This window comes from Dinoponera quadriceps, unplaced genomic scaffold (genome assembly GCF_001313825.1).
Source record: "Dinoponera quadriceps isolate SergipeBrazil2010 unplaced genomic scaffold, ASM131382v1 scaffold1425, whole genome shotgun sequence".
NCBI classification, from domain to species: Eukaryota; Metazoa; Arthropoda; class Insecta; order Hymenoptera; family Formicidae; genus Dinoponera; species Dinoponera quadriceps.
This window is the reverse complement of record NW_014555679.1, coordinates 62,147-87,321: the sequence shown is the minus strand read 5'-3', so window position 1 is coordinate 87,321 and position 25,175 is coordinate 62,147. Positions and strand designations below refer to the sequence as shown.

The 25,175-nt window shown below is 44.6% G+C and overlaps 6 protein-coding genes across 11 annotated transcripts in view; 5 read left to right on the top strand and 1 right to left on the bottom strand.

Moving 5' to 3' along the window:
• LOC106745172 (sodium- and chloride-dependent GABA transporter 1-like) overlaps window positions 1-1,985 on the top strand; it is a 7,095-nt gene extending 5,110 nt beyond the window's left edge. Inside the window, exons 8-13 of one of the 2 annotated variants that reach the window (XM_014620516.1) lie at window positions 90-214; window positions 322-434; window positions 527-658; window positions 961-1,164; window positions 1,253-1,420; window positions 1,537-1,985. In XM_014620516.1, the coding sequence (XP_014476002.1) occupies window positions 90-214; window positions 322-434; window positions 527-658; window positions 961-1,164; window positions 1,253-1,420; window positions 1,537-1,638 (844 nt within the window). In that variant the 3' untranslated portion in view covers window positions 1,639-1,985. The remainder of the gene's footprint in view (window positions 1-89; window positions 215-321; window positions 435-526; window positions 659-960; window positions 1,165-1,252; window positions 1,421-1,536) is intronic. The other variant, XM_014620517.1, reaches the window with a different exon arrangement.
• LOC106745173 lies at window positions 1,866-3,783 on the bottom strand. Of its 2 annotated transcripts, none has more exons than XM_014620518.1 (4): window positions 3,589-3,783; window positions 3,134-3,333; window positions 2,964-3,035; window positions 1,866-2,594 (listed from the first exon to the last, which is right to left on the bottom strand). In XM_014620518.1, the coding sequence occupies exons 2-4, from the start codon at window positions 3,308-3,310 to the stop codon at window positions 2,379-2,381; spliced, it is 465 nt and encodes a 154-aa protein (XP_014476004.1). In that variant the 5' UTR covers window positions 3,311-3,333; window positions 3,589-3,783; the 3' UTR covers window positions 1,866-2,378. The 2 variants fall into 2 exon arrangements, with proteins under 2 accessions (XP_014476004.1, XP_014476005.1); XM_014620519.1 differs by having other exon boundaries at window positions 3,505-3,595.
• An 832-nt stretch (window positions 3,784-4,615) lies between these two features.
• Window positions 4,616-10,257, top strand: LOC106745164 (pancreatic lipase-related protein 2-like). Of its 2 annotated transcripts, none has more exons than XM_014620497.1 (7): window positions 4,616-4,743; window positions 4,906-4,996; window positions 7,099-7,247; window positions 7,964-8,209; window positions 8,996-9,202; window positions 9,443-9,599; window positions 9,969-10,257. In XM_014620497.1, exons 1-7 carry the CDS (start codon window positions 4,692-4,694, stop codon window positions 10,024-10,026), a joined length of 960 nt encoding a protein of 319 aa, XP_014475983.1. In that variant the 5' UTR covers window positions 4,616-4,691; the 3' UTR covers window positions 10,027-10,257. The 2 variants fall into 2 exon arrangements, with proteins under 2 accessions (XP_014475983.1, XP_014475982.1); XM_014620496.1 differs by having other exon boundaries at window positions 4,882-4,996.
• A 102-nt stretch (window positions 10,258-10,359) lies between these two features.
• Window positions 10,360-15,269, top strand: LOC106745163. The gene is made up of 10 exons (XM_014620495.1): window positions 10,360-10,914; window positions 10,993-11,177; window positions 11,673-11,981; window positions 12,065-12,192; window positions 12,372-12,533; window positions 12,605-12,819; window positions 12,937-13,151; window positions 13,338-13,606; window positions 14,641-14,850; window positions 14,951-15,269. The coding sequence occupies exons 1-10, from the start codon at window positions 10,707-10,709 to the stop codon at window positions 14,976-14,978; spliced, it is 1,929 nt and encodes a 642-aa protein (XP_014475981.1). The 5' UTR covers window positions 10,360-10,706; the 3' UTR covers window positions 14,979-15,269.
• On the top strand, window positions 15,237-20,330 carry LOC106745165. The gene is made up of 10 exons (XM_014620499.1): window positions 15,237-15,605; window positions 16,191-16,360; window positions 16,687-16,995; window positions 17,344-17,471; window positions 17,564-17,725; window positions 17,826-18,037; window positions 18,137-18,351; window positions 19,442-19,713; window positions 19,795-20,001; window positions 20,065-20,330. The coding sequence occupies exons 1-10, from the start codon at window positions 15,257-15,259 to the stop codon at window positions 20,141-20,143; spliced, it is 2,103 nt and encodes a 700-aa protein (XP_014475985.1). The 5' UTR covers window positions 15,237-15,256; the 3' UTR covers window positions 20,144-20,330.
• A 24-nt stretch (window positions 20,331-20,354) lies between these two features.
• LOC106745162 lies at window positions 20,355-24,883 on the top strand. 3 transcript variants are annotated; one of them, XM_014620494.1, is made up of 9 exons: window positions 20,355-20,993; window positions 21,208-21,374; window positions 21,498-21,809; window positions 22,063-22,193; window positions 22,443-22,604; window positions 22,690-22,898; window positions 22,974-23,188; window positions 24,024-24,292; window positions 24,520-24,883. In XM_014620494.1, the coding sequence occupies exons 1-9, from the start codon at window positions 20,852-20,854 to the stop codon at window positions 24,863-24,865; spliced, it is 1,953 nt and encodes a 650-aa protein (XP_014475980.1). In that variant the 5' UTR covers window positions 20,355-20,851; the 3' UTR covers window positions 24,866-24,883. The 3 variants fall into 3 exon arrangements, with proteins under 3 accessions (XP_014475980.1, XP_014475979.1, XP_014475978.1); XM_014620493.1 differs by having other exon boundaries at window positions 21,460-21,809; XM_014620492.1 differs by having other exon boundaries at window positions 21,454-21,809.
• The last annotated feature ends 292 nt before the right edge of the window (window positions 24,884-25,175 follow it).

Sequence of the window (25,175 nt, the reverse complement as noted above, 5' to 3'; positions counted from 1 at the left end):
CCCCCTCCTTCCGTCGTATTTTCCTGCTCTCTTCTGCTCCCTGCTCTTCCGCAGAGCGTCTTCATTCGAACACGATATCCGCTTTCCAGGGACGCTCTCATCGTATGCTGCGTGAACACTTGCACCAGCCTGCTGAGCGGCGTCGTCATATTCTCCGTGGTCGGCTTCATGGCTCATGAGCAACAGAAACCGGTGGCCGACGTAGCTGCTTCTGGTAATATGCACGCGTTATCCTTTTCACGATCATTGGCTCTGCCAAATTCGCGGCGAGGACAGCGCTAAATTCTCAATCAACCCCATCGATACTTTCGCACCAACTAGGACCCGGTCTGGCCTTCCTGGTTTATCCCTCGGCGGTGCTGCAGCTGCCCGGGGCCTCGGTCTGGTCGTGCCTCTTCTTCTTCATGCTCTTGCTGATAGGCTTGGACAGCCAGGTAGCGCGCTCCCGATCCCCGTTGTTCTCAAATTATTGGGTTGATGCCTATAGTTAAAAAAAAACCGATTTTTTCGGTCTCTTTCATTTCAGTTCTGCACGATGGAGGGCTTCGTCACAGCCGCCGTGGACGAGTGGCCACGACTGCTCCGCAAGCGGAAGGAACTGTTCATCGCGATCGTATGCCTGATCTCTTACCTGATCGGCCTGCTGTGTGTCACGGAGGTGAATGCACACATAGAAAAAAAAGTCTTAAGTCAAGAATAGATATTCTCATGCTATAAGCAAGAATATTGTAATCTTCTTAGGAAATTTTGGTCTTGACTTGATTAAATTTGCATTGATGCAAGTATTACTTGCACTTTTCAACTCAAGACTAAAAATCTCATAAGAATATTATAATATTCTTGCTTACATATGAGATTATCTATTGTTGATTTAAGACTACTTTCTTCCTGTGCACATCGACCTTATCTCTGTACACCTTGCACGTTCACGAACTGATAACCGGACGAATACGCTTCCAGGGCGGGATGTACGTGTTCCAATTGCTAGACACGTACGCCGTCAGCGGATTCTGCCTGCTCTTCCTGATGTTCTTCGAGTGCATCTCCGTGTCGTGGGCGTTCGGTGTGAACCGGTTTTACGACGGTATCCGGGACATGATAGGCTACTACCCGTGTTTCTGGTGGAAGATCTGCTGGACCATCACCACACCCGCCATCTGCGTGGTAAGGCCGCAGCCTACCGATCCCCCCGGTTAACGATTTCGCATTCCTTTTCTCTCAGTAAACGCTCCCTCGTAAACCTTCCTCGCAGGGCGTCTTCATCTTCAACATCATCAAGTTCGTCCCCGTGAAATACCTCACGTACGAATTCCCCTGGTGGAGCCACTTGTTGGGTTGGCTCGCGGGACTCTCCTCGATGCTCTGCATTCCGGGCTACATGATCTACATCTGGTACGTCACACCGGGAACTACCTCAGAGGTACGTAGGATTCGCGCGGGTGCGAATCGCACGCGTCCAAGTGCCCCACGTGTCGACTCACTCACTCTCTCTCTCTCTCTCTCTCTCTTTCTCTCTTTCTATGTCCGCTTTTCCAGAAATATCGGAAATTGGTCAAGATAGAGGACGACGTAGCCGCACTACGGAAGAAACTCAATCCATCCAAAGCTGCTGCCATCAACGCCGAGTTCGAATTGTAAGAGCCGCGTGCGCGCCACTCACGATCGCGGGCTTTCGGTTCGCGCGATTCACGACGAAAGAGAACTCATCACGACGAGCGCTTCATGAGAAACGGGACGAGGATCCGAGCGCAATGGGGAAATGCTAAGCGGATCGGAAGTGAATCGGGTTTCGTTCCCCAGAGTAGCCTCTCACCGAGAGTGATCAAGGTATACCGCGTCGGTCTCGCTCACTTCGGGGGCGTAAGTAACATCGAGCGACGTTTATTAATTAAACTAATATATCATATACTTCTTATAATCCGCCTTCGAATAACATATCGTATGAAAAAGGGAAAGAAAGACAATAATAATACGCTTCGCAATAACACACGCTCGACCACCAGGTCCATCCTTTTGACCCACCCTCCTCTTGCGCCCTCACGTCACAATTGCACGTGATCGTAACGAGATAATACTAAAATTCTATCCGAAAGCCTCTTAGCCTAGTTAATATAAAAATCAAGCGCGATCGTTTCGCTTAAACGTATTAGATAAAATATATATGTATGTGTGTACACGTCGGCGATGTCCGATTCTCAATCGCAATCGTTTCCGTATATCTTTTTTTCCTCTTCCTTCTTTTCTCTCTCTCTCTCTCTCTCGTTTTTACCGCCGTAACAAATGATTTCCAATAACGCGGGATGCGCGCTACGCGCGACTGACTAAGAGAGACTTCAAACCTCGGCTGTGCGGCCAACGACTACGTCGCGATTTAAGTTCTACGGATCTTTGTTCTGCATCTCCTTGATGCGCACAAGCAGCTGCTCCTTCCACTGATCCTCGGAGATCGCGCTCGCCCACTGCGGGATGGAAGTTTCGGGAAGTGTAATGGACGCCATTACAGACTTCACCTGCTTGATCTTAGCCGCGTCCAGGTCGATGTCGGAACGATTATACGGACACGACCAGACTTCCAACACCTCCGAGGCACAGCTCTGATAAACGCCAGATAATGCAAGATGATATAATCGTACGGATGCGACACGCACAGATACAACATAGATAATTCGACCGTACAATCATCGTTCAATTATTATGCTTAGGCATAGTTTTTTTATTTTCTGCTTAACTTGTGGTAGGCTTAACTTGATAATGTTTTAAAAATTATGTTTCTTTATTCACAGTTGATCTCATTAAATTAAAAAATTACTCTAACAGAACCATAAATTTAACGATTAACCATAAACAGAACAAACACTATTTTTATATTATCAGTTTAAATCTAAACTATAAATTAATCGGAAGATAATAAACCAGGTTTTAGAAAAATTACAATTATAATAATATACTTAAATAACGCTTACCTGCTGGGCCTCGACTACTGGGGTAGATGGTGTTTGATTCGACTCGCCAACTCCAGAGAGCCATTCATCGTTCTGAAAAGGACGTTTTGTTTCAATTACAGTTTGCCTCTGATTTTCTTTGATGTAACTCACAATATACAAAGATGAAGGTTATTCTGCCTTTCAAATACCTCATCCTCATCCAATATAGGATCAGCATCGGTGGATACTTGAGATAGTGGAATGTATCCTGTCATACCCATATCGTCATCCTCACTATCCGAGTCATTCGCCACCCTTGCGTCCAGGGGTACATTGGAGGCCGTCAAATTCTCTTGGATGGGTTCTTGCGTGGGTTCGGGCGACATGGTGCATCGGTAGATTCGATTAACTGTGATCAACAAGAATTTTCATCAACATGCCAACATAAACACATCTATTCTTCTTGTGTAAAAAACACAAAACAAATGTCCAGGATATCGGAAAGAAAGGCAGAAAAAAGAGAAGTTGCGGAGAAACACGGGGAGAGGAGCTAGACACGGTCTTAAAGTATCACCCTAACCTTGAGGTTATCCTCAATCTCGCTGACAGATATGCACGTTTGATTGTGGGGAAATCGAATATTTAATATTACGTTGATACTAACGGTGCTAAACAGAACATCTCCTAGATCGTGTACGTGCAGCAAATAAACTCGAAATCGACTACGCAGGACTAATGTTCGACAGGCCGATTGTCAGGTCATTCCAGTCTCTTCTTCTTCGGCTCCAGCTGATCCAGCTCCATACGGTCGATAACAACAAACGACGCTTCCGCTTCGGGGTGAAGTGAAATTGGTAATTTATCGGTCCTTTCAAAATAAGGAAGAAATCTCCCTCCGTCGGTAACGCACTTCGTGAAGTTTCATCGTAATTTCATGCAGAGTACACTAGTGTTCCTCGTGAAACTTCCATGAGAAAGGAAAAGTCTTGTTATCAGATCGATTCAAGCAGCGGAAACGCGTATATTTCGGCTTTCACGATGTTTTTTGCGAAGAGGGAAAAACGGTACACATTTCTCTTCTGGTTTAAGGCCTGTATTCATAGTCGAGGCTCAAGGCGGTACTTAAGATCATCTTGGTCAAGATCATCTTATTGAATGAAGACCTAAACCAGGCCCCCTTAAATGCCTGAACTAAGATTCGCTTTTTTCAGGGATATTCGAGGTAAGTTCGGTTCTCTCGCAGAGTCAGACCAATCCTTAAAAATATGCAGCGAAGCGTCACAAAGCTCCAGATAGCAGAAACCTCGAAGAAACGTCTTAAATATTTTCAAAAGACGCTTAAAAGACATCCGAAACGGTAGAACATTTTGAGACATCTTTGAGATGTCTTTGAGATGTCTTTCGGAAGTTTCTGCCACCTGGGGGAGGTCTTCGAGGTTTTGCGGTATCTGCTTTTATTTCACACGACAAGAATGTAGCGCGGGACGGACATTTAAGATCCACGATGGTAACGAACGTGTTAACGAATTACAGCAATGATCATTAAGCTCTCTTATCGTGGCTCGGAGAGCGAGCGAGAAAGAGAGAGAGGGAGACAGAGAGAGAGAAAGAGAGAGAGAGAGAGAGAGAAAAGTTCGAGGAGCAAAAAGAAAACGCGCGCGAGATGAATGACGGACTGGCCGACGTTAAGCCGACTGAGTTAAGTTAAAGTAGTAATCCGGTGCATCTCGCGGAGGAGACTGGTGTCGCGGAGCATCCTCAGGAGACATGTCACTCATCGATTTTCTCGTACTTCCGACCATCCTTCTCGCCTGGTCAGGTAATCAGCAGATTCTTAGACCGTACTAGATCGAGCGATTAAACGCGATTTATCTGTTCCCTCGTTCTCTCTGTTTTTCCCCGCAAATAATCCAGACGAATCGATCGGTCCTTACTGATTGTACGATTGTAATTCCAGCGCGCGCTATCTATTCCATTCCAGCGTATCCGGAAGGTGCGCTGCTGAACGACGAGGCGTTGATCATCGAGTCGGTGCTGCAACGCGAACCGGCGACGTTCAAATTGTACACCAGGTGCGTTCACGATTCCTTCTTTTTTACTTCGAGACACAAGAGACGAGAGATGAGGCGTAGAAGTTAAGATATTATTACGCGGGATCTAAAGTAAGGATGCCAAAATATTATTGAAACGCACGACGGGATTTTCGCGATTGTGAGAGGAGGTCAATCGGGAGGAGCGTAACTAAAAAGTATATTAAAGTCCGTGTCACATGGAAAGAAGGAATTAGTTTTCTACATAATGTAGCTTTGAAATTTAGTTATTACTAGACCTAAGCCCGTATTTTGAACTCTCTTTTATCAGTAAAAGCGCCTCTAAGAGTGGCTTAGAAACTACCGGAGAAGCCATGTTTAAGGAACTTTTATCGATAAAAGAGAATTCAGAATTCACAGGTCCTAGTTTTTAGTTGTGGGAGCTGAAGACTAGGCAGAGAGACAAAAAGAATTAACTGAGGTTTGTTTCGCATTTCGGTAAAGAAAAGGATAATAGATGATACGACTAGACTTGTATCGACTTGTGTCTCTTGCCAAAAAGCAACCTAAATTAACTAAATTTCAGTTGTAATCATATGTACAGCTAATTTTTATCTGTGGGAGATAGTTTGTACTTGTAGGAGTTACTTTCTCTCCGTGCAGATTACGGATTGAGGATTGCAATTAGAACAGTCAGGCATTTTAAATCGCTTCTGATTTATTCGATCAGTCTGATTGTAATTTTCAAGTAGTCCGTAGTCTGATACAAGTCTAAAGAATCGTTATTTACATTGATCGATGGGCCGTTCGGCGTCGGGAAAGCCTCGCAAATTGAATCCAGGGTGTGCGGATCGTGCGTGCCGACACGCCATTTATCGTATTCGTCTTCCTCTCGACGATCGCATTATAATTGTTGCAATCAATCGAGAGTATCTTAGCGCCGATCGAGAATCAATCACACGCCGAGGCTAATTTCCAAGCGTCGCGAGCGTTATCACGGCCTGCCCCGTAGCGGAGGATGCATCAATTTTTTCATGATACGTGCAATCAGCCAGCATTCTATTCTCAGCGCTGACGTTCTTCGATCGATTTTATCGAGCATCGAGGCGCCGCGTCGCGCGCCTTGTCGCGTCGCGTTGACGCGTGAATATCGCGCCCCCGGATTGACCGCCCCCTCCCCCTCATTCCTCCCGTATCTTTTTTCTTCTCTTTCGGTCGGACGAGCCGATCGAGGAGGGGATGCCTTTTGGACGTTGACGTCTTAATTCTTTCTTCCCAAGGGAAACGAGTGAAAAAATGTCATAACGCACGTCTGCGATAGAAAATGTCATGACTCTTGACACCGATGGATTGGCAGTTTTTTTCACTCACTGTGATCTGTAACAGGCGGTCACGCTGACTTCTTGACGCGCGTCCAGTTTTATTGTGATGTCCTTCTAATCTTCTTCTCATAACGGCTCCAGGAAGTTTGCGCCATGCCTATTTCTATTTCTGTTTTTTCCTCGTCTTTAACTGGAAACTACTGCAAGGGTAAAAAGTAATTTTACCGGTACAGCAAATTGTCAGTCACTGTGGGGACAACAAAAAGATTCGTTACACGGAAAAAATAATTTTGCCATTTTAGCAAAACCATTATTGTAACAGCGCTAAAATTTTGTTGGCATGACCAAATTTTTTTGCTGTCCCTGTAGTAATTAACAGTTTGCTATATCAGCGAAATATTTTTCTCCATATATATGTCGGATAATCGGTCTCTTTTGCATAATTAAAGTATTTCTAATATTTGATATTAAAAATGGATCTGCGATTTCTTCCTCATTGTATATTCCTCCAAGGCCAAGGTCTGCGTCTTTCTGGAGGAGACAGCTTGATCTCACCCCTGCCGGACACAAAGATGCACTCAGCTCGTGCTAATTATCATCATTCGTATTATAATTTCAAAGTTTCGGAGAGAAACCGTTTCTTCCGCATTTTTCCGCGGTTTCTTACCTTCTTTACGGAAAGCAGTAAGTGCGGCAGGTTTCAGCCGAACACGCGCGAATCTTTTAAACGAATTTCCGTGGAAAATTCCGCAGAAAAATGGGAAAATTACGACTTTTTTTTTCCGAAATATTAAAACCCATAATCCGCATCACTTTGCTCAGGGAGAACCCGTTCGGCGAGGAGCAGCTGTTCCTGAACGACACCGAAGTGCTATACGCGTCGCACTTCAACGAGAGCAGACCGACCAAGTTCATCGTGCACGGATTCAGCGATACCGGAAAAGAGGCTTGGGTGCGGGGCTTGATAGACGGTGAGTGGATTTGGATGTCACCGTGGCTGGTTCGCGCGCACTTTTCCAGCATTCGACGCAGGACGCGAGAAAAGTGTGAGGACAATCGGCCTTAGCCATTTCGGTAAACACGGAATCGATGTCGCCTGGGTTCAAGGGTCGGCGCGATAGCGGCTTAATTAATCGTTCCGCGAGTTTTTGCTCTCTCGCTCGTTCGCTCGCTCTCGCGCGGTCAGAAATAAACTTCGGGAAGAGCCGCTTTTTGTGTCGCGCGATACGAAAGCGCGACGACTCTTTCGTCCTCCAGCGTCGCAGCTCGCATCCAAGTTGCGAGGGCCGGGTAATCAATAGGGTCTTTATTAATCTTCGATGATTTTGAAACTTCGTAGCTTCGAAGAACTTTCGCATTTTTATAATACGAAGCTTCGAAGCTTCGAAAAGTACAAGCTTGCGGATTCTGTAGACTAATGTCTACATATATTTTACTAAGGAAATACTGAGAAATCTCGTGAGTGAACTTTTGTAGATGAATGGATGTATCAGATATTATACAGTCCAAAAATCTTATAATTCCCATGTTTCGAAGCTTCGATACTTTCGAAATTCGACTAATGAATACTGAAGCATCGAATCTTCGGATATTCGAAATTCGAATATCAATACATGCAAGAGGAAACCCGCTAGCCTTAGTAATCAAGGGAGGAGGCACAGATGATGTGACTTGAATGCATTTTTAGCTTATCTGGTTTACGAGGATGTGAACGTGATAGTCGTCAGCTGGGGGATTCTGGCGGCCGACGAGTATCCGGCGGCGGCTAAGAACACGCGCGTCGTCGGCAAGTTTTTGGCCCACTTTCTGGAATTCTTGAGTCGAGACTCGAACCTGGAGTACAAGGACGTTCACATCAGCGGCCACAGTCTGGGCTCGTACGTGGCCGGTTTCGCTGGGGCGTATCTCGAAGGCCGTATCGGCAGAATCACAGGTAGAACGCGATAGCGCGTGATAGAACGTGATAGCCTGAATAAAAATGTACATATTTAGTATATCAGCCTGAATCAAAAACTAGTAGTTAGCTAGTGCAGGCTAGATTAAATTTTCTAGCTCGTTACTGGCCGATTATTTACGATTATTCATAAAATGTAGAGTCCGTTCTGTAATATGACCATTGTTTATATATAGACATTATATATACACATTACATATCAAATATGATAAAGTAGATGCAACTGTCTACTTTAAAATATATAATCTAGCTGCTATATGTCCTCCATTATCGTTTAAAAATAAAGTAGCAAATCAGAATTGATAATGAAATACGTTATTCCATGACAACCTGCAGAAAAAGCAAAAAAGCGAGCGTTACATGACTGCCTCACAACTAGTTATAATTTTTCGTCTCATAACCATAACTTTTTTTTGCACAGCATCCCGCTAACTTTCTGGTCTGTTCTTTTTAACTGAACTGGCAGCACTAGTTCAAGGAATTCACGCACACTGAAACATATGAATCTCGTACGTACGCTTCATACGTTTCAATGTGTACGTACATTTCTTGAACTAGTTTAGTCAGTTCAGCTAAAAAGAATATCACTTATATTTTATCTAGCGATTATCTAGCCATTAGGAGAAGTGAGCGTTGCATTACTGACTAGTATAGCGACGTTAGAAACATTTTCAACCTCGTGGCTAGATACCCCGAGATTCAATTCCTACTAAGACGCTCCTCTGCCAAAGTATGCGACCGTTGATCCTAGCAATTTTCTCCAAGGTCTGGACCCGGCGAGTCCTTTGTTCGAAACCATCTCCGGTATCGTCGACCCGGAATACCGGCTGGACCCGACCGACGCTCAATTCGTCGACGTGATCCACACGAGCGGTCCCGCATTCGGATTCTTGGCGCCGTTGGGACACGCGGATTTTTATCCCAATAACGGAAAGTTCCCACAACCCGGGTGTTCCTACATGCCAACCATAAGTACGTATCGCCGGGTATCATAGAAAGGTTGCGCAATGTATTGGGTTGATGCAAAACTTCAAATTCGTTTTTTAATCAGTTCTTCGTTCGGAAATCTCAGAATATTTCATTGATTAATTGTAATTTAAAACAAATAAATATTATATGTATATTTTAAAGGACGGAACGGAACGAATTTTTGCGTCAACTCAATATCTGAACGTCGGACCGTTAACGTCGCTCTCACTGCTCGTGTTACAGCTTACTGCAGCCATTCACGGGCGCATCAGTTCATGACCGAGAGCATCGGCAGCACGGTGGGCTTCAAAGCGAGGATGTGCGACAGCTGGGAGAAATACAAGAAAGGACATTGCAATCACAATCCGATCGTTCTGATGGGCGAATATGCCTCTACATCGTAAGACCGCTTTGTTTTCCAGGTAGCGGAAGCTTCTAAAAGACATCTTCGAAACGCCCAAAAAAACGCCTAGAAGGAAAAGCCGGACGTCTTTTAGAAGTTGTACACCGTAAAAAATTTTGCGTTAAAAACGGTACACTGAAATTTTTTGTACTATTTTAACACAGATAATATGTTAAAAAGCACCCAAATATATGTTAAATTAACATATTCATTTTCATGTTAATATATTATCTTTTAACATATTCACCTTGTTAAAGTGACAAAAATTTCAGTGGACCGTTCTTAACACATAATTTTTTGCTGCGTACTTTTCGCTCTTCACCCGATTTACTTCAATATCTGATTGCGAATCGAATCTCTTCCCAGATTACGCGGCAAATTCTACTTGACGACCAACGACGCACCGCCGTTCGCGCTGAAGTGACGTTCGCCTTGGGCATCGATCTCGACGGATTTCGACTTGAGAGAATTTGCGAACTCACGACGATTACGATCGCGCCGATCGCGTAATAATCCGTACTAGTCATTCGTAAATTACTTTATTTATGAAACCCTCGAATACATATCGGGCATGCATGTGCCGTATCAGGATGTATCTTTACACGCGTAATGTTGTATACTTAGAAAGAGTACAAATTACATTAACTAAGCAATCTCCAAACCGATATGATTTCCGCGCAATTAGCGGTACTCTTTTCCGTCTTACCGCATTCCTTGGCTTTTCCAGCGAGAAAGAAAACTCCTGAGCCCATCACCGTCGTCATTCCCAATTACATCGAGCAAAAGGACTCAGGAAGGATCCCTTAAGTTGAATATTAAAGCATTTCTTTGCATCTTCAACATTGGCTCTAATAAACGACTTTTCCGATAAAACACTTTCATGTTTGGATTCTAACGGTGCGGTGTAACTATGAGCTATAGAAGACTTCGCGTTAATACGTAAAGGAAACGTAGGTAAGTGGACAAACCGGTGGGATTATTATTGTTTCATATCGCGAGAATGCTTAAAGAATGAAACCACTTATGAGACGACTCGTGCGTTGAATATTTGACGATACCCGGCGAACGCGGCGAGTCGCGTGCAGCCGTTGTCCTTTCCTCGGAATGTTTCTCCAAACTCTTCGTATCACCGCTCGATCTTCGCGCGACTCCGCAATCCGAGGGATGTTTCGCAACGGATACTGGATACTGTTGTTACTGTTGCGCTTGCTGTGCGTCTCCTGCGTCGCCAACGAAAACATCATGGCGCGAGACTACTTCGCGCATAAAGGAGTATCCAGCGTTGTGGGCTTCACCTGCGACACCGTCGAGCGTATGTAAAGACATGCCGAACGACGAACGAGATACGCGATTTTCGTCGCTACAAGCTGGACCGTTTCTCTTGATGCAGACACCGCGAAATTCGCCAGAACGTTCAACAGCGTCTACGTACCCTCGTCAATGTGGAATCTCGATTTCATGAGCAAACTGCCGTCCCGTACCTTGAGGAGGCTCTTGCACAGCAATCACCGCAATTTAGGCGTGTACATTGACGCGCGATGCGACAGTGATAATTACACTATGATCTATTCCGAGGTGAGAGAGACGACTCCCACGATGTTTAATTAACACGTTGAATGCTGCGATAGTCATCGCCGAGCGACAATGTGATACTACCGTGTCGTATTGAGTTACATACGAAATATGATTAATTGCACTTACCAAATTGTTTGTACAGCCAATAAAGAGCTAATGAAACGAGATAAAAGTTACATGTATCTCTCAAATTATACTTACATACTGTACTTTTAGCATTTCAGTTATCGACGGGGTTGGATCATTTTTTATGTTTAACTGAGTTAAGTTACAAGTTAATGGCCTAGAAAATGTATTTAGTTGGAAGGTACCCATACAGAAACTAGCTTAATTGAAAGTTTAATTATAATTAAATTAACTTATTAATACCGACTATTTTGTCGCTCAGAATAAGAAAAAAGTGCAAACGCTCAGAGAGACGAAAAGAATTCGAGGAAAATAGGAGTAGAAAGGCACCGATTGAATTCTCCTTACGATTTATTACTTCGGTTTAAGGCTACGAAGTACTTGCTGTACGACGAGATGCACAAATGGCTGATCTTGGGAGCGAAATTGAACGACACCGTGAATAAGCTAAATGACGACGCCTTCAACCTGGTGACGGACGTGACGATCGCTGTGCCGTCCCTCACTGGTTACGATCTGTACGATGTGTACAATCCCTGCAAGGAACGTGGTGGCACCCTGAATGTGACTGCTTTGGGTTACTGGACCGAGAAATCCGGCGTGGCGATCAAACTGAAGCAGTCCAAGTTCACGAGGAGGTCCGACCTGCACGGCATGAAGCTCAAAGTGGGGATTTTGGTAAGCAATCGATCGACACGGCAAATTTTACATAGAACGATGCAGATTGATTAGCGTGATTTATCGGCTGGAATATCCTGCAGCTGTCGTATAAAGTCTACAACTTGTCGACGGATAATATCTTACGGGATCCCATCTTGAAGGCGAAATATGGCCGATCTCAATTTCTCTTCACGCTCTTATCGCACATGGCCGATCTTTTCAACTTCACGTAAGAATCTTCAACAAGCTCTTCTCGTTATTTTCACGCTTCCTTCTATATATTTGTATTTCTTCTATTGTTATTTATTTATTATTCTTTTATTTCTTATTATTTCTTACTATTCATTATTTATTCATTACTGTTTTTAATTTATTACCTTTATTATTTACATTCTTTTCCTTTTTCAGGATGGATATTGTAGAAGTGAACTCGAAGAAGAAACAGGACAACACCGCGCCGATATTCGTCGCCTTTCAAAAGAAGCAGATTGACATCTCCGCCAGCCCGATCGTAATGAAGACGGAGAAATTAAGGATGGGCGACATTATCGGACCTGTATGGCCGATGCGGTGAGTGATTTCTGCGACGTACAATGGACACGTGAATTTCGTCTCATTACTCGTCATGATCCACGCTGCAGAACGTGTTTCCTATTTCGCACGATCTCCTCGGCGAATCTGAAGAGGGAGCAATTCTTGCGGCCGTTAAACATCAAGGTGTGGTACCTGATACTCGGCATAATCGTAGCCGGCGCATTAATCTTGACAATATTGCTGAGACAAGAAGGCATCCACGACGTGAAGGAAGGCTACAGCATTTCCGTTCTTCTCACTATAGGCGCCCTCTCCCAACAAGGTATGAATTAATCAGGGATATTAATTCCTCCGATTAAATTATAATCGGTTCTTTAAGTGACGATGAGTGAAGGATCTCTTGACTCTTGGTGGATAAATTGATTAAGCCTTCTCGCAGGTGCCGTAGTGGTTCCGTATCATTACGCCGGTCGCATAGCGTTTCTGCAGATCATGCTGTTCAGCTTACTGATTTTGAACTACTATTCCGCGAGCGTCGTGTCGGATCGGCTGAAGAACAGGGCGCAAAAGATGAACGACTCATTGATCAATCTGGCGAACAGCCACCTGAGGATAGCGGCTGAACCCATGCCGTATCTTCGTACTTTTCTGCAGGTAATCTATATCCCCCCGCGTTCCTTCATCTATGTACCACTAATGATATAGATGATTTATTAATTCATTCAATGGCACTACGTGCTTTGCTCCCAGGCCCATAAACAATCCTTCTCCTTTTGGTTAGACCAAGAGTAAGGAGTAGTCTTTCTTAATTATTATTTTCTCACTGCCATCGCATACAAGTCATCGGAAAGAGAGGTGCAATATTTCATGGAGAAACAATGGGAAAGAGTGCCGGAATCCAAACGATATCTGCCTTTGGCGGAGGGCCTGAATAGCGTGGCCGAAGGCGGCATCGCCTATCACACGACCATCGACTCCGCGTATCCGTACATCGAGCGGAATTTCCAGCCGCGGATGATATGCGAGCTGACGGAGGTCCATCTCTTTCGCGCGGTCTTGGCTCTCTGGGCCAGGCACAAGAGCCCGTTCACGCCGTTATTTAGAGTCGGGTAGGCGAAACGTACCAGAAATTAACGTCATGGTCAACCCACGATATTCTATTAAGCTCAATGTTAGTTCTTGCGAACCATTCTCACGGTCAGTTCTAATTATTTGTAAGATGTTACATGGCTTTTATTCTTTCTTACACGGAAAAGATAATTCAGTTTCTGCAACTGAACAGGTAGGGGACTGGATGAAAACTCGGTGACAAGAAGCGATATTTCTGTTATCGCGACTGAGACATTCGTGTGAACATTCAACAGCATTGAAACTTAGTTAAGGTAACTGACAAAGGGAGGGTCAAATCTTGTCATTACAGATTTCGTTCAAATTGAAATGTGTTGTAATACCGAGTCCCCATTAATTGATAGGCTAGTGAAACGACGCAATTTGCAAGTGAAGCGAAGCAACTTGCGTGCAAAGTTTCTCATGAGCCTTAATTACCCTTTACGAAAGTGAAGCAGGCTAAGGCAGCGGACTAGTACGTTGTGCATTCAAGTCTAGCTTTATCTTGCTCTTTTACCTTTTCGACATTAATATTTACGAAATGTTAATTTCAATTAACGATTAGGCAACGCATAAATAATCCAAATATGCCAAAAAATTATGATTTAATGATTGCAATATTTCTTGACTTGCATATTTCAACATCTACAATCCAACAATATTGATTAACAATTACAATATAAAGTCCAAATTCATTTTTTACATATGCTACATGCTTTATTTTAATTACCAATCGGAATCTTCCTTGGTTTGATTTTCAGGAAACGATATGCACGCTTTAGAGTAATAATCGTAACCCTTGTGAGAGCGATTGATCGAGTAGAAACCTCCTACAGGAATCTTTTTGTTCCTACACCGAGCTTTCGTCTGGTCTCCAGATAACAATCAGTTACATCAACGGAATTATTTTTTCCATGTAGAGATTTTCCAAAGAACAAGGCAGAAATTCATTTTCCTTTTATTAAAATAAATTAAACATTTAATTTAATTAATGTCACTAAGGCCAGCTGTTGAAATTACATTGCGCTCTTCACAGTCTAACCAAGATGTACAACATGGGCATACGCAAGCGTCAGCTGAAGCGCTGGTTACCCCGGAAACCTTTCTGCCCGAAAAACATACTGATCGCCGAGCCGCTGTCGATCCTCGAGGCCGCGCCGGTCTTCGCGTTCCTCAGCATCTCCGCCGCGCTCTCCATCGTGATCTGCATCGCGGAAAACTTCGTTTACTGGATGCGACCTATTCGGTAACACCGAGCGATTAAGTGAACGGAGCGAACGAGAGAGAGAGAGAGAGAGAGAAAGAGAAACACGGCGATAATTTTCAATTCTCTTCACTTTTTACAGATTATCCACGTCTACTGGCGAGGAGTGACCAGCGCCGAGAAATCTGCATTTTTTCACCACTGATCAGACGCATATCCGTCGCAAGGATACCCCCGCGCCGACGATAAACCGTTTTTATACGGCCAATCTCGAGCGGATGCGCTTATTTCGATAAAACTTTATCGTCGATTTATTGCTGGCTCGTCGAAAATTTGCGTTCGCTCGCAAATAATTAATCGCGCCTCTCGCGCACGATATATTCGATACGTTACCTAGTTCGCATTTCTCGACAGGATTCAACGTCACAGTAGCCGACGTGAATAAACAATGAGACAGCAGACGTCACGTCGAATTAATATTACCTCGGGCGCTGTATTATTAATCGACGAAACCGTGCCCCATCTTCCAGCGTTTATTTCGTCCGCTCGTATTCGCGCGTTTCGCCACAGTCTCGGCGCGTTGCGCAAAATATATCGCGAGGTTACTTATCGTTCGATTCTCACGTGGCACGATATGCACAATCTCCGAGTGAAGCACGTCGGAACGTACGTGGCGCTTTTCGCGTCGCTCTGCCTCGCTTCTAACGTTCGCGCGGCCGACGGCGACTTCGTCCGCGACTACTTCGTGCACAAAGCGGTGCGCAGTGTCGTGGGATTCTCCTGCGGGAATCCCACAAGTAGGTCCAGTCGCTCAATCGTCGTCGGGATTAGATAGATAGATATTGATTTATCTCAGCTTGATGCCGAGAAGGAACTTAGCATACAATTTTTACCTTAACCGATACTTATCCATCTGTACCTTAAACCTGTTTGATTAGTTAAAATTCAATACATACCCATTGTTGGCTTGTTGCAACATTGCAACAATGTTGCTGCAAGCTTCCGTGCTGCGTGGGTGAATATCACTGCACCAACGTAGTCTTTCTCATTATTTCTATCCAATTCATCACAGTCTCTTGTATCTAATCACTAATTCTTGATTAATCTTATTTATTTCCGATTGAATTCTTGGATTAATTCTCCAAACTATTTACTAGTCCATCTAACACCTCTTCGCTTTCCATCTTACTTTCCTTTCCTATACCTATGTTAACTTTATATTAACTTTATCCTATATTAACTTTATCTCTTTCCTTTTTTCTCTTCTTCAACTCCCATTCTCTCTCTTTAATCGTCGGGATTACGTCGTACACTGTTCATTTCTAGGATATGCGTATGTGTCCTTTAACTTCTTTTTCTCCATTTGTCTCTCCTCACCGTAGACGATTTTAATTTCGTGAAGAAATTAAGCAGCGCCGGTATATTCACGATCGTCCGGAAAGTGGACGCGAAGCTCAACATACGACGCTTCCTGAGCACGGAGACGTGGACCTTAGGCGTCGTCGTGGATCTGCGATGCGAGAACGACAGCGCCATGGCCATTTTCTCCGAGGTAAAGAAGCTTGCAAAGTCGACAGATCCTTTAACACTTAGACTGTCCAGCTAGTATTGAGCTTTTAAAGCTCATGAGACCCAAAGTCGTAACTCCCGCGATCGTATATACAGTCAGAATACAAAACAAAGCAGTTATTAAGACTTCCATGCATACATGTGGCAGTCTGAGTATTAATTCTCTCGCCTCTAGATAGATGAATTATAGATGAATCATAGATGAATTTATTATGCCCTCTGTGAGAAAACTTCCCCTCGAGCCGCCGCGCAGAAAGAGAAGGAAATAAAGCAACACGAGTCTAAAGACTAATATCTCGTGCCCATCAGAGCTCCAGGTATCGTATGTACGATTACTCGTACAGCTGGCTGGTCTTGGGATCCAAGTTGAATAAAAGCGTGCCTCTTTTGAACGACACCGCGTACAGCATGACCACCGATCTCGCGCTCGCGATCGTCAACGGCAGCGATTACGATCTCTACGACGTCTACAATCACTGCAAGTATCGAGGAGGCACTCTGAATGTGACGAGGCTGGGCTCCTGGCGACCTGGAGCCGGCCTCACCATCACTCTGACTCAACCCTTGGTCCAGAGGAGGGCTAATATGAACGGCATGACGCTGAAAATATCGGGCGTGGTTCGTATGTCGCCACGTATGTCTAACTGTGAAAAACAATGAGATAACAAATATCTGTGAACAAATATTTGCAACTTGTGTCACAAGTATCTATACACAAATATCTTTGTAACTTGTATCACAAATGCTGTTCAATAAACACCAACTAACTATAACGTTATATCAATCTTATCATTTCTCACTCAGTAATGTAAATGCAATATAGCATACGTTATATGTAACGGTTATATTGTTGAGTGGGAAATTATGAAATTGTTGTAACGTTCTTGTTGGTTGGTGTTTACTGGATGTAAAAAAATATCTGTAACTTATATCACTCATCAGTTTGCGCGATGTGAATTACCGTAGATACAATACAGGCCGAAAAACATGCGCCTGGAGGATTACATGCACGACATCAACACCAGATCGTTGGACAGCATGCACAAATTCGTGTACGCGATGATATCTCACACCGCTGATCTCTTCAACTTCAGGTACTTTCAATTCCCCCTTCGACAGATCGGTATTACCAAGCGAACACGCGCGCGAATCGCGAACGGTAATTCCGTGAAATTTATACTTGAAGTGTACACGCCTCGGAGATCATTTATTGGGACCGCCACAGCGTGCACGGTTTGATATTCGAGATCCTGAATGCGAATTACATCGACTTCGGCAGTAACCCCAGGATTATGGTGTCCGAAAGATTAGAATACGCCACTCTCATCGGCGCGGCATGGCCAATTCGGTACCGGCAATATCCGTCTCTTTTTCTCGAAAAAGAGAGAGAGAGACATATCAATCGTCTCGACTCGGAAACGATACCTTTTCTTCCCTTTTCCCCGCAGACCCTGCTTCATGTTGCTGTCCACCACGGAGAACAAGATCAAGCTCGGGATCTTCTTGAAGCCGTTCACGCGGGATATTTGGTACGTGAACGGCGTGTTCATCGTGATATGCATATTTATCATGCGGATAATAATGAGGAGCGAGGAGGTGAGCAGAAGTGAGAAATATTCCGGGGCGATGGTACTCACCATGGGCATAGTCGCTCAACAAGGTGAGACATATACGACTACGAAATACAGCTTGAGCGAAGGCGCGCACACACGAGTCGCGATCGCTTCGACAATCTGATGTTCCTCGTTCTCCACCGCAGGTGCGAATTTCTCTCCCAAGCGCATTCCGAGCCGCATCGCCCTCCTGCAGATTCTCATGTTCAACTGGATCATGTACAACTACTACTCGGCCAGTATAGTGTCGGCACGCCTGAGCGAGCCGCTCGACAAGATGGAAGACTCCGTGACGGTGCTCGCGGACAGCAAACTGAGAATCGCCGCGGAAGCTGTGCCTTACCTGAATTACTTTTTATACGTATGTGTATATATACACACACATACACAATCGGCAGATTAAAGGTTGTGACATACAAAATGTAGTTCTCGATAATTACTAAAAAAAAATTCTTCTATTAGACACGGGATGCGTTGCGGGATTCATCGAAAAAACATGCAACCTTTAATCGGCCAATTATGTGTGTGTATTTATATGTTTTCTTCTTAATATTAAGATTGTACAGGGTGTTGCATCAACATATAGCTTCTTATGACGGGTTGCCTGCACAGAGGAGCGCCTCTCATTTTCTCACGTGTGCCCCTGCAGCATGCAACCCATCGTAACGTTATATGTTAATACAACCACCTGTACATACTCAGAACAGAAAATCACAACGATGTTAAAATGATGAGAAAATGACTATAATAACTCGGGGTTAGAATAGGGCGATGATATATAATGAAGACGAAAATGAGGAAGAAAAAATTAGATACGAAGATTGATGGGATAGGAGTTGCATCAGGAAAAAAAGGGAGACTAAAGAATACATAGAAGTTGGGGGAGGGAAAAGGAAATAAGGAGGGGTTCATAGAAAGAAGAAAAAGGTTAAAAGAATATCTAGAGCAGAAGTGAAGAGAGGCAAGAGAGGGAGAAGAGAGAGAAGCGAGAATGTTGAAGAATGGATGAGAAATATGGAGATACATAAATAAAGGAAGAAGGAAGAAGAAATGAAAAGAAGAAAATATAGTAAGGAAGGAATGGAAATTTCGCTTGATGAAAATATTTGGAGGTATAAGGGAAAGGTATAATGGAATAAAATGGTATAAGATCAAATGGAATAGGATGGAGATAGGATAGAAGAACAAGGAGAAGAGAAAGAGTTAGAAAGAGAAGAAATAGTAATGACGATAGATAGAATATTTAAGTATGCATGAAGATAACGATGAAAATATAAGAAAAGTTCTTTAGAGGATATGTTAAGACTATAACTCATTTTTCGATTATAATTCGATCGCTAACTCGTCCTTTTGATGTCATTTTGACGTTATCGTGATTTTCTGTTCTATCTGAGCGAGGAGTCGCAGAAGTCACGCGTGTCATAGATTATTATTCCCCCACGAACTTATAGAAACTCAACTGGGAGTCGAATTACTTCAGGAAGAAACGCTGGGACCCCCTGCCGGAGGCGCAAAGGTACTTGCCGTTAGAGGAGGGCATGCAGCTGGTGAGCGACGGCGTCTTGGCGTATCACACAGACCCCAATACGGCGTATCCTTACATCGAGAGGATGTTCGACGCGAACAAGATCTGCGCGTTGACGGAGATCCATCTGTTCAAGCAGTCCGTCATGGGTATATACGCCAGTCGCAACGGCCAGTTCACCGAGATTGCGAAGATCGGGTAGGTTCTCTTTCTCCTCTTCCCTTCGCCTAGACTTTTCCTCGAAGTGAATCGTAGGAAAATGAGGAGTATCTCTTTCAGATTGTCCAAGATGTTTAACACCGGGCTGCGCGATCGTCAGGTGAAATTTTGGTCGAGCAGGAAGCCCCAGTGCCAGCTGGACACGTTGTCCACGAGGAGCATCACCATATACGAGACCTCCCCGGCTTTGATACTGTTAACCCTCGGCATGGTCGTCGCGTGTGTAATATGCGTCATCGAAAACATCGTCTATAATCGATCCATGAGGTAATAGCACTGCGCATTTCTCAGTGGACAGTTCGGTGAAAACCTCCGATTTCCGTTCCTCAGGAAGGAGATGCAAAGGCGAGCGAGCAGCAGCGACGTGGAGAAGATAGCTGGCACGAGCGAGCGCAAGTCGCCCGAGTGAGGCACTTCGAAGAGGCAAACTCCCACGCATCGGTCGTCGTGTTATAAATTATGGATTCGTTAGTATCTCGCGCGCACCTCGCGCGAAGAAGTATATAACAAGTGTAATTTCTCTCAATCGCTGTAATCGTTCGAATAAAAGCTGGGGTCGCTTTGCATGACAAAAAGCGGCTCGCCGGCGAACTTTCTTATGAATACTTTCTCAGGCGAAAACAGCCGGACACTGAGAGACAGGCAAATCGATTGTAATGGACTCGACTTCGGGGTAATTGATAGGCAAGAGGGATGAAGTAGCGGAAGAGGGTCGTGCGTCGTGCCGTATACAGGGTGTCCCCGAGTCACCGTCAGATTTTCTAATGGCTGATTGCTTACGCAAATCGCGCGACAACTGTGTCTAATTAAGGTCGACGTTATCAGCTGAAAAAACGTCTCGTTAACGACAGACGACGTTTGGACGAAGAATCTGGCGGTGTGGAGAACACCGAGACAGTGCCGGGGCCACCCCGTATGCTCACGAATCGTGGTAATCGCTACGATTATGCTGTCATGTCGATCGACGAGAGAGTTATAATCGAATTTCGCGAAATCGTCCCCGCCGTCTCCACCGAGATCGTCCTGTCGTTTCGAGGGAAACGACGCTTAGGCTTAAACGCAGCACGTTGCAGCGACGTCACCGCTTCGTGCTAGTTCATGCACAACCAAAGAGAGCATGCGATCTTTGTCGAGCGTTGTCTTCTCGCTTCACACGTTCGTCGTCGTAGTCTGGGCGCAAAGCGGCATCATCATTCGGGATTACTTTGTCCACAAGAATGTGACCAGAGTCGTGGGATTCTCCTGCGGAGACACGGAGAGTAAGTATGGAACGTTGTTTCTCTTCGATCTATTTCAGTTACGTAGGAAGGATTTAGTTCCAGACGCGAGGGCTAAACGAAGAAAAGGTCAAAATGAAGTAAATAAAATTTATGTGAAGATACATTTTTGCCTCCCCCTTGCCCCTTCTGACCGAGATCCTGACTACGCCCATGTCTCTTCATGCGTGGTCTTCATCGATTCCCCCTTTCGCAGGCGACTTCCTCACGATCAAGCTGCTGAACGCCGTCGGGATCACCGCCATGATCAAACCGGCTGGGTTTCAACTGAATGTTCTCAGGTATCTCGAAACCGACCGCACTCTGGGGGTCTTCCTGGACATACGCTGCCCGGATCAGAATATCAGCGGCATCTACGACGAAGTAAGCGTTCCCTTTCTTGTAAGAGAAAAAAAGATGGGTGAATTGTGGAGACACTTCTTTGTGAAAATAACGTCAAAAGACGTAGATGAGGCGAAGACGTTAGAAGACGACGTTTCCACGCAGGGCTTGGATCATCGCCTGTTCGACTACTCATACAACTGGCTGATCCTGGGGGCCAACTTGAGCGACAGTGTGCGGAGCTTAAACGATAGCGGCTTCAGCGTCGTTACAGACTTCGTGATAACAGTGCCGGAGGAGGAGCCTAATTACGTTCTCTACGATGTGTACAATCACTTCAAAGTGCGCGGCGGAGCGCTGAACATCACTAGACTCGGCACTTGGAGCGAGATGAAAGGTCTCGAGGTTTTCTTGACCGAGCCGAAAATCATCAGACGGCGGAATTTCCAAGGGATACGGACCAAAGTGATCGGGATTGTAAGTTTTTCTTCGTCGAAACTGCGCGATACGTCAAGAAGGCTCCTACTCTGGACAAGCGCTGATTACGTCCTTTTAATTCCAACCCGAGCAGCGCAAATTGCTCGGATTGCCTATCAGCAGGTTCTGTCGTCAGAACGCGAGTTGAATGCGCACACAGATAGCTATGGTTTTGGCGTGGAATTCCGAACAAATTTACTGCCAGTCTGCGCACAGTTTGCAATCAATTTGTTTACTGAAGATGCATTCGTAGGTGCTGAACAGACCGAAGAACGAAGTGAGTCTGTTGGAATATTTGGAGAGGGACAAACTTGAGATCATGGACAACTGGCCGAAATTCGGCTTCACCATCCTCTCACACGTCGCTAGTATATATAATTTCAGGTAATTATCTCAATAATTTGTGTTGTTGTTTTTTTTGACATTATCCTAGCATTATCCTTTGCCGGTGTTATAGAGAAGATGATATTGTGATCCCTCGTTTACATTTTATACAATATCTTTGTTAATAATCAATCTTTTTTTTCGAAAACTTACCAATTATATTCGTCAAAGCGTTGTTCAGTCGATTTTATAAACTCAAAATTATGAAATATTGAAATTGATATTAGCTCATTGAGAACATGTTTGCAGTATGGAAGCCATCGAGATCGATCATTGGGAGAAGAACGACAGTCTGGGTCCCGTGATGGGCGCTTTGAAGAGGAATGTGGCCGACTTGGCGTATTATCCGTCGATTTTGACGCACGAACGATACGGACACGGGCGTGTCATTCTTCAGCAATGGCCAACGCGGTAAACGAGCGCAACGAGAGAAGCGCCTGTCCGTTCGTTCGCGCCGATAATCTCTCCTCCTTCCTGTCGCGTTCTCTCATTTCAGGACCTGCTTCATGTTTCGCACCATTCCGGCGGAGAAGATGAAAACCTGGGTGATACTGAAGCCGTTCGCACTGGACACGTGGTGCTCGATCCTCGCGCTCGTGGTGATAATAATTTTCGTTTTATCCTTCATACTGAAGCTGGAACACGCCAGCGATTACAGTTACAGCGTCTCGGCCTTGGTCGCCATTGCAGCTTTGTGCCAACAAGGTACGAGGCGCTCTTCCAATCGTCGTGGCATCGATAATATCGCACTAATATGCAATCACTTGATTGTGGTATCAGGTTTCCCTTCTCTCTCCGAACAATCGGCCAGTCGAATGGCTCTGATTCAGATCACGGTGTTCGGTTTGCTGGTGTACAACTATTATAATGCGGCGATAGTGTCGGCTAGGTTGAACGAGCCCCTCCATAAGATGAACGACTCGTTGTATTCGTTGGCGCATAGCAAGATCAAGCTCGGCGCCGAGCCGAATGTCTTCTTCAACTTTCTGCTGCGGGTAATGACAGGAATGCGCCGACACAGAAGCGCGTACGCCACGTCTCTCAGTTTTCGGACCTCGGCAGAATGGCTGACTTCTTGTCCACAACGTTGCCTTAAGACGTAAGCAGTAAGCAAATCGACCAACCTTCGAACATCGAACATCGATTATTCTTCTAATAAACGACTGTCGTTGGTCAATTTACTTATTTATGTCTTAAAGCAAGTTTGTGGACAAGGGTGACTTATCAGTTCAAGACAATGTTTCACGCCTTAAATCTTTAATTAATGCACAATGACTGTCTTGTATGTTAAATTAAAAGCTGTTCTATTTGTGAGTAATGAAAACCCGCTGTATAATAAAAAAGGGTAAATAAGTAATCGCTTAGACAAAGATTGAAGGTATAAAGCAAGGTCTACAATGAGAATTTAAGCCTTGAGAAATTGATCAATGACAAACGAATGTGGAGGAAAATAATCGACTGTGATTGGTCAGTTTCTTAAGGGTTAGAGCTTAAATTCTCATTGTAAACCCCGCTTAAAACATTGTCTTAAAAATACAAGTCTGGGTTTCAGCAAAATGATTGACTAGTACTTTTTAAGATAATGTTTTGATGCCCTAAATATGTGTCTATAAATTATTTGTTTACTTTTTTTTTTATTATGCAACGGTTCGTCGTCAATCACAAACAAACCGGTCTTTTAATTTAAAACTCAAAACGTAAGACAGTTATCGTGCGTTACTTAAAGACAAAGATTTAAAGTGTGAAATATTGTCTTGAACCGATAGGTCAGCCATTCTGATAAGGCCTAAAGGCTCTTCCTCGTTTCAATGAGGATCTCAATTTTGCTAGAACGCCAGACCGGACGTGCAGTACTTCAAGCGTTATTGGAACGATTTGCCAGACGCGGGGAAATTTATCTCTATCGAAGACGGCGTGCAGAGAATGAAGAAGGGCGGCTTCGCCTTCCACGCCGACCCGGATGACATCTATCCGTCCATCGACCTGGAATTCGACAAGCAGATGATCTGCCAGCTCACGGAAGTTCACTTGTTGCAGCCGTCCGAGCTCGGTTTATGGAGCAACCTTCGCAGTCACCTCCATGAAATCTCCAAGATAGCGTAGGTGATCGCGTCGTTGGCACGTCGAAGGCAGCGATTTTCATACTCCTTGACGTGAGAGGTGGATATACTAAAAGAAAAAAATGCTACCGTTCAAGTAAACATTCGCTAAGGAATATTTAAGCAATTGCACTTGGATTAGGTAAATATTACTGGAACGTAGCATTTTGTTCTTTCAGTGTGCCGATTCACGGTATACTTGATAATACATGAGTTAACATCGCCAGGATGATCAGGATATCCACCTCGGGAATTCGGCGGCGAGAGGTACGTCGCCGACAAGCGAGGAAGCCTTACTGCCCGACCGAGGAGATCTTCGTCTCCAGCGTGACGATCTACGAAGTGGCGCCGATGCTGATCCTTTTGCTCTTCGGCATGGCGCTTGCGTTGTTCGTCTTCGGTATCGAGAACCTCATGTTCCGCTTCATGCACTCGCAACGAAAGAAGGACGTCTTGCCTCTTAAGCGAGACAAGCCGTTGCCGAAGGGCAAAGCACCGGCTAAGAAACGCGTCAGCCTGGCCCAGCCGAAGAAAAACGCTCTTTCCAAGAACGCACCAACAACGAAGCGATGAGTCTCGTGAGGAGGGTGCGAATAAAATGACGAACAACGTTCTCGATGATCTCGTAATGTAAATTACTCGCCAGATCACTGTTGCGTACACAGGTATACGGAATGCGTACAAAAAAAAGGAAAAAAACAAGAAACTCGAACGAACGTGTTTGAGTAAAGTACAAACGTCTTTTCGCTAATCCGCTCACATTACCAAGATAACCCCGATGAGCACGCGCGCGAATGTAGAGTACAAAATAAACGCGTTAAGAGTAAGATATTTGTCCTTATTTTTAGTAGAATACTATTGCGGCATGCCTTGTATACGTCGA

What these genes read in the sequence shown, in the direction of transcription:
- LOC106745162 (XM_014620492.1), top strand. Translation starts at nt 20,833, where the DNA reads ATGCACAACCAAAGAGAGCATGCGATCTTTGTCGAGCGTTGTCTTCTC. An exon ending in CTCCTGCGGAGACACGGAGA is followed by an intron (nt 20,994 to 21,207) that starts GTAAGTATGGAA and finishes CCCCTTTCGCAG; the next exon opens with GCGACTTCCTCACGATCAAG. An exon ending in CTTCAGCAATGGCCAACGCG is followed by an intron (nt 22,605 to 22,689) that starts GTAAACGAGCGC and finishes CTCTCATTTCAG; the next exon opens with GACCTGCTTCATGTTTCGCA.
- LOC106745165 (XM_014620499.1), top strand. Translation starts at nt 15,257, where the DNA reads ATGAGACAGCAGACGTCACGTCGAATTAATATTACCTCGGGCGCTGTA. An exon ending in GCTGATCTCTTCAACTTCAG is followed by an intron (nt 17,472 to 17,563) that starts GTACTTTCAATT and finishes TTATACTTGAAG; the next exon opens with TGTACACGCCTCGGAGATCA. An exon ending in GTCTATAATCGATCCATGAG is followed by an intron (nt 20,002 to 20,064) that starts GTAATAGCACTG and finishes TCCGTTCCTCAG; the next exon opens with GAAGGAGATGCAAAGGCGAG.
- LOC106745164 (XM_014620496.1), top strand. Translation starts at nt 4,692, where the DNA reads ATGTCACTCATCGATTTTCTCGTACTTCCGACCATCCTTCTCGCCTGG. An exon ending in ACGTTCAAATTGTACACCAG is followed by an intron (nt 4,997 to 7,098) that starts GTGCGTTCACGA and finishes CACTTTGCTCAG; the next exon opens with GGAGAACCCGTTCGGCGAGG. An exon ending in CCGTATCGGCAGAATCACAG is followed by an intron (nt 8,210 to 8,995) that starts GTAGAACGCGAT and finishes ATTTTCTCCAAG; the next exon opens with GTCTGGACCCGGCGAGTCCT.
- LOC106745163 (XM_014620495.1), top strand. Translation starts at nt 10,707, where the DNA reads ATGTTTCTCCAAACTCTTCGTATCACCGCTCGATCTTCGCGCGACTCC. An exon ending in GGACCTGTATGGCCGATGCG is followed by an intron (nt 12,534 to 12,604) that starts GTGAGTGATTTC and finishes TCCACGCTGCAG; the next exon opens with AACGTGTTTCCTATTTCGCA. An exon ending in ATCTTCGTACTTTTCTGCAG is followed by an intron (nt 13,152 to 13,337) that starts GTAATCTATATC and finishes ATCGCATACAAG; the next exon opens with TCATCGGAAAGAGAGGTGCA.
- LOC106745173 (XM_014620518.1), bottom strand. Translation starts at nt 3,310, where the DNA reads ATGTCGCCCGAACCCACGCAAGAACCCATCCAAGAGAATTTGACGGCC. An exon ending in CTATATTGGATGAGGATGAG is followed by an intron (nt 3,036 to 3,133) that starts GTATTTGAAAGG and finishes CGTCCTTTTCAG; the next exon opens with AACGATGAATGGCTCTCTGG. An exon ending in CAGTAGTCGAGGCCCAGCAG is followed by an intron (nt 2,595 to 2,963) that starts GTAAGCGTTATT and finishes GGCGTTTATCAG; the next exon opens with AGCTGTGCCTCGGAGGTGTT.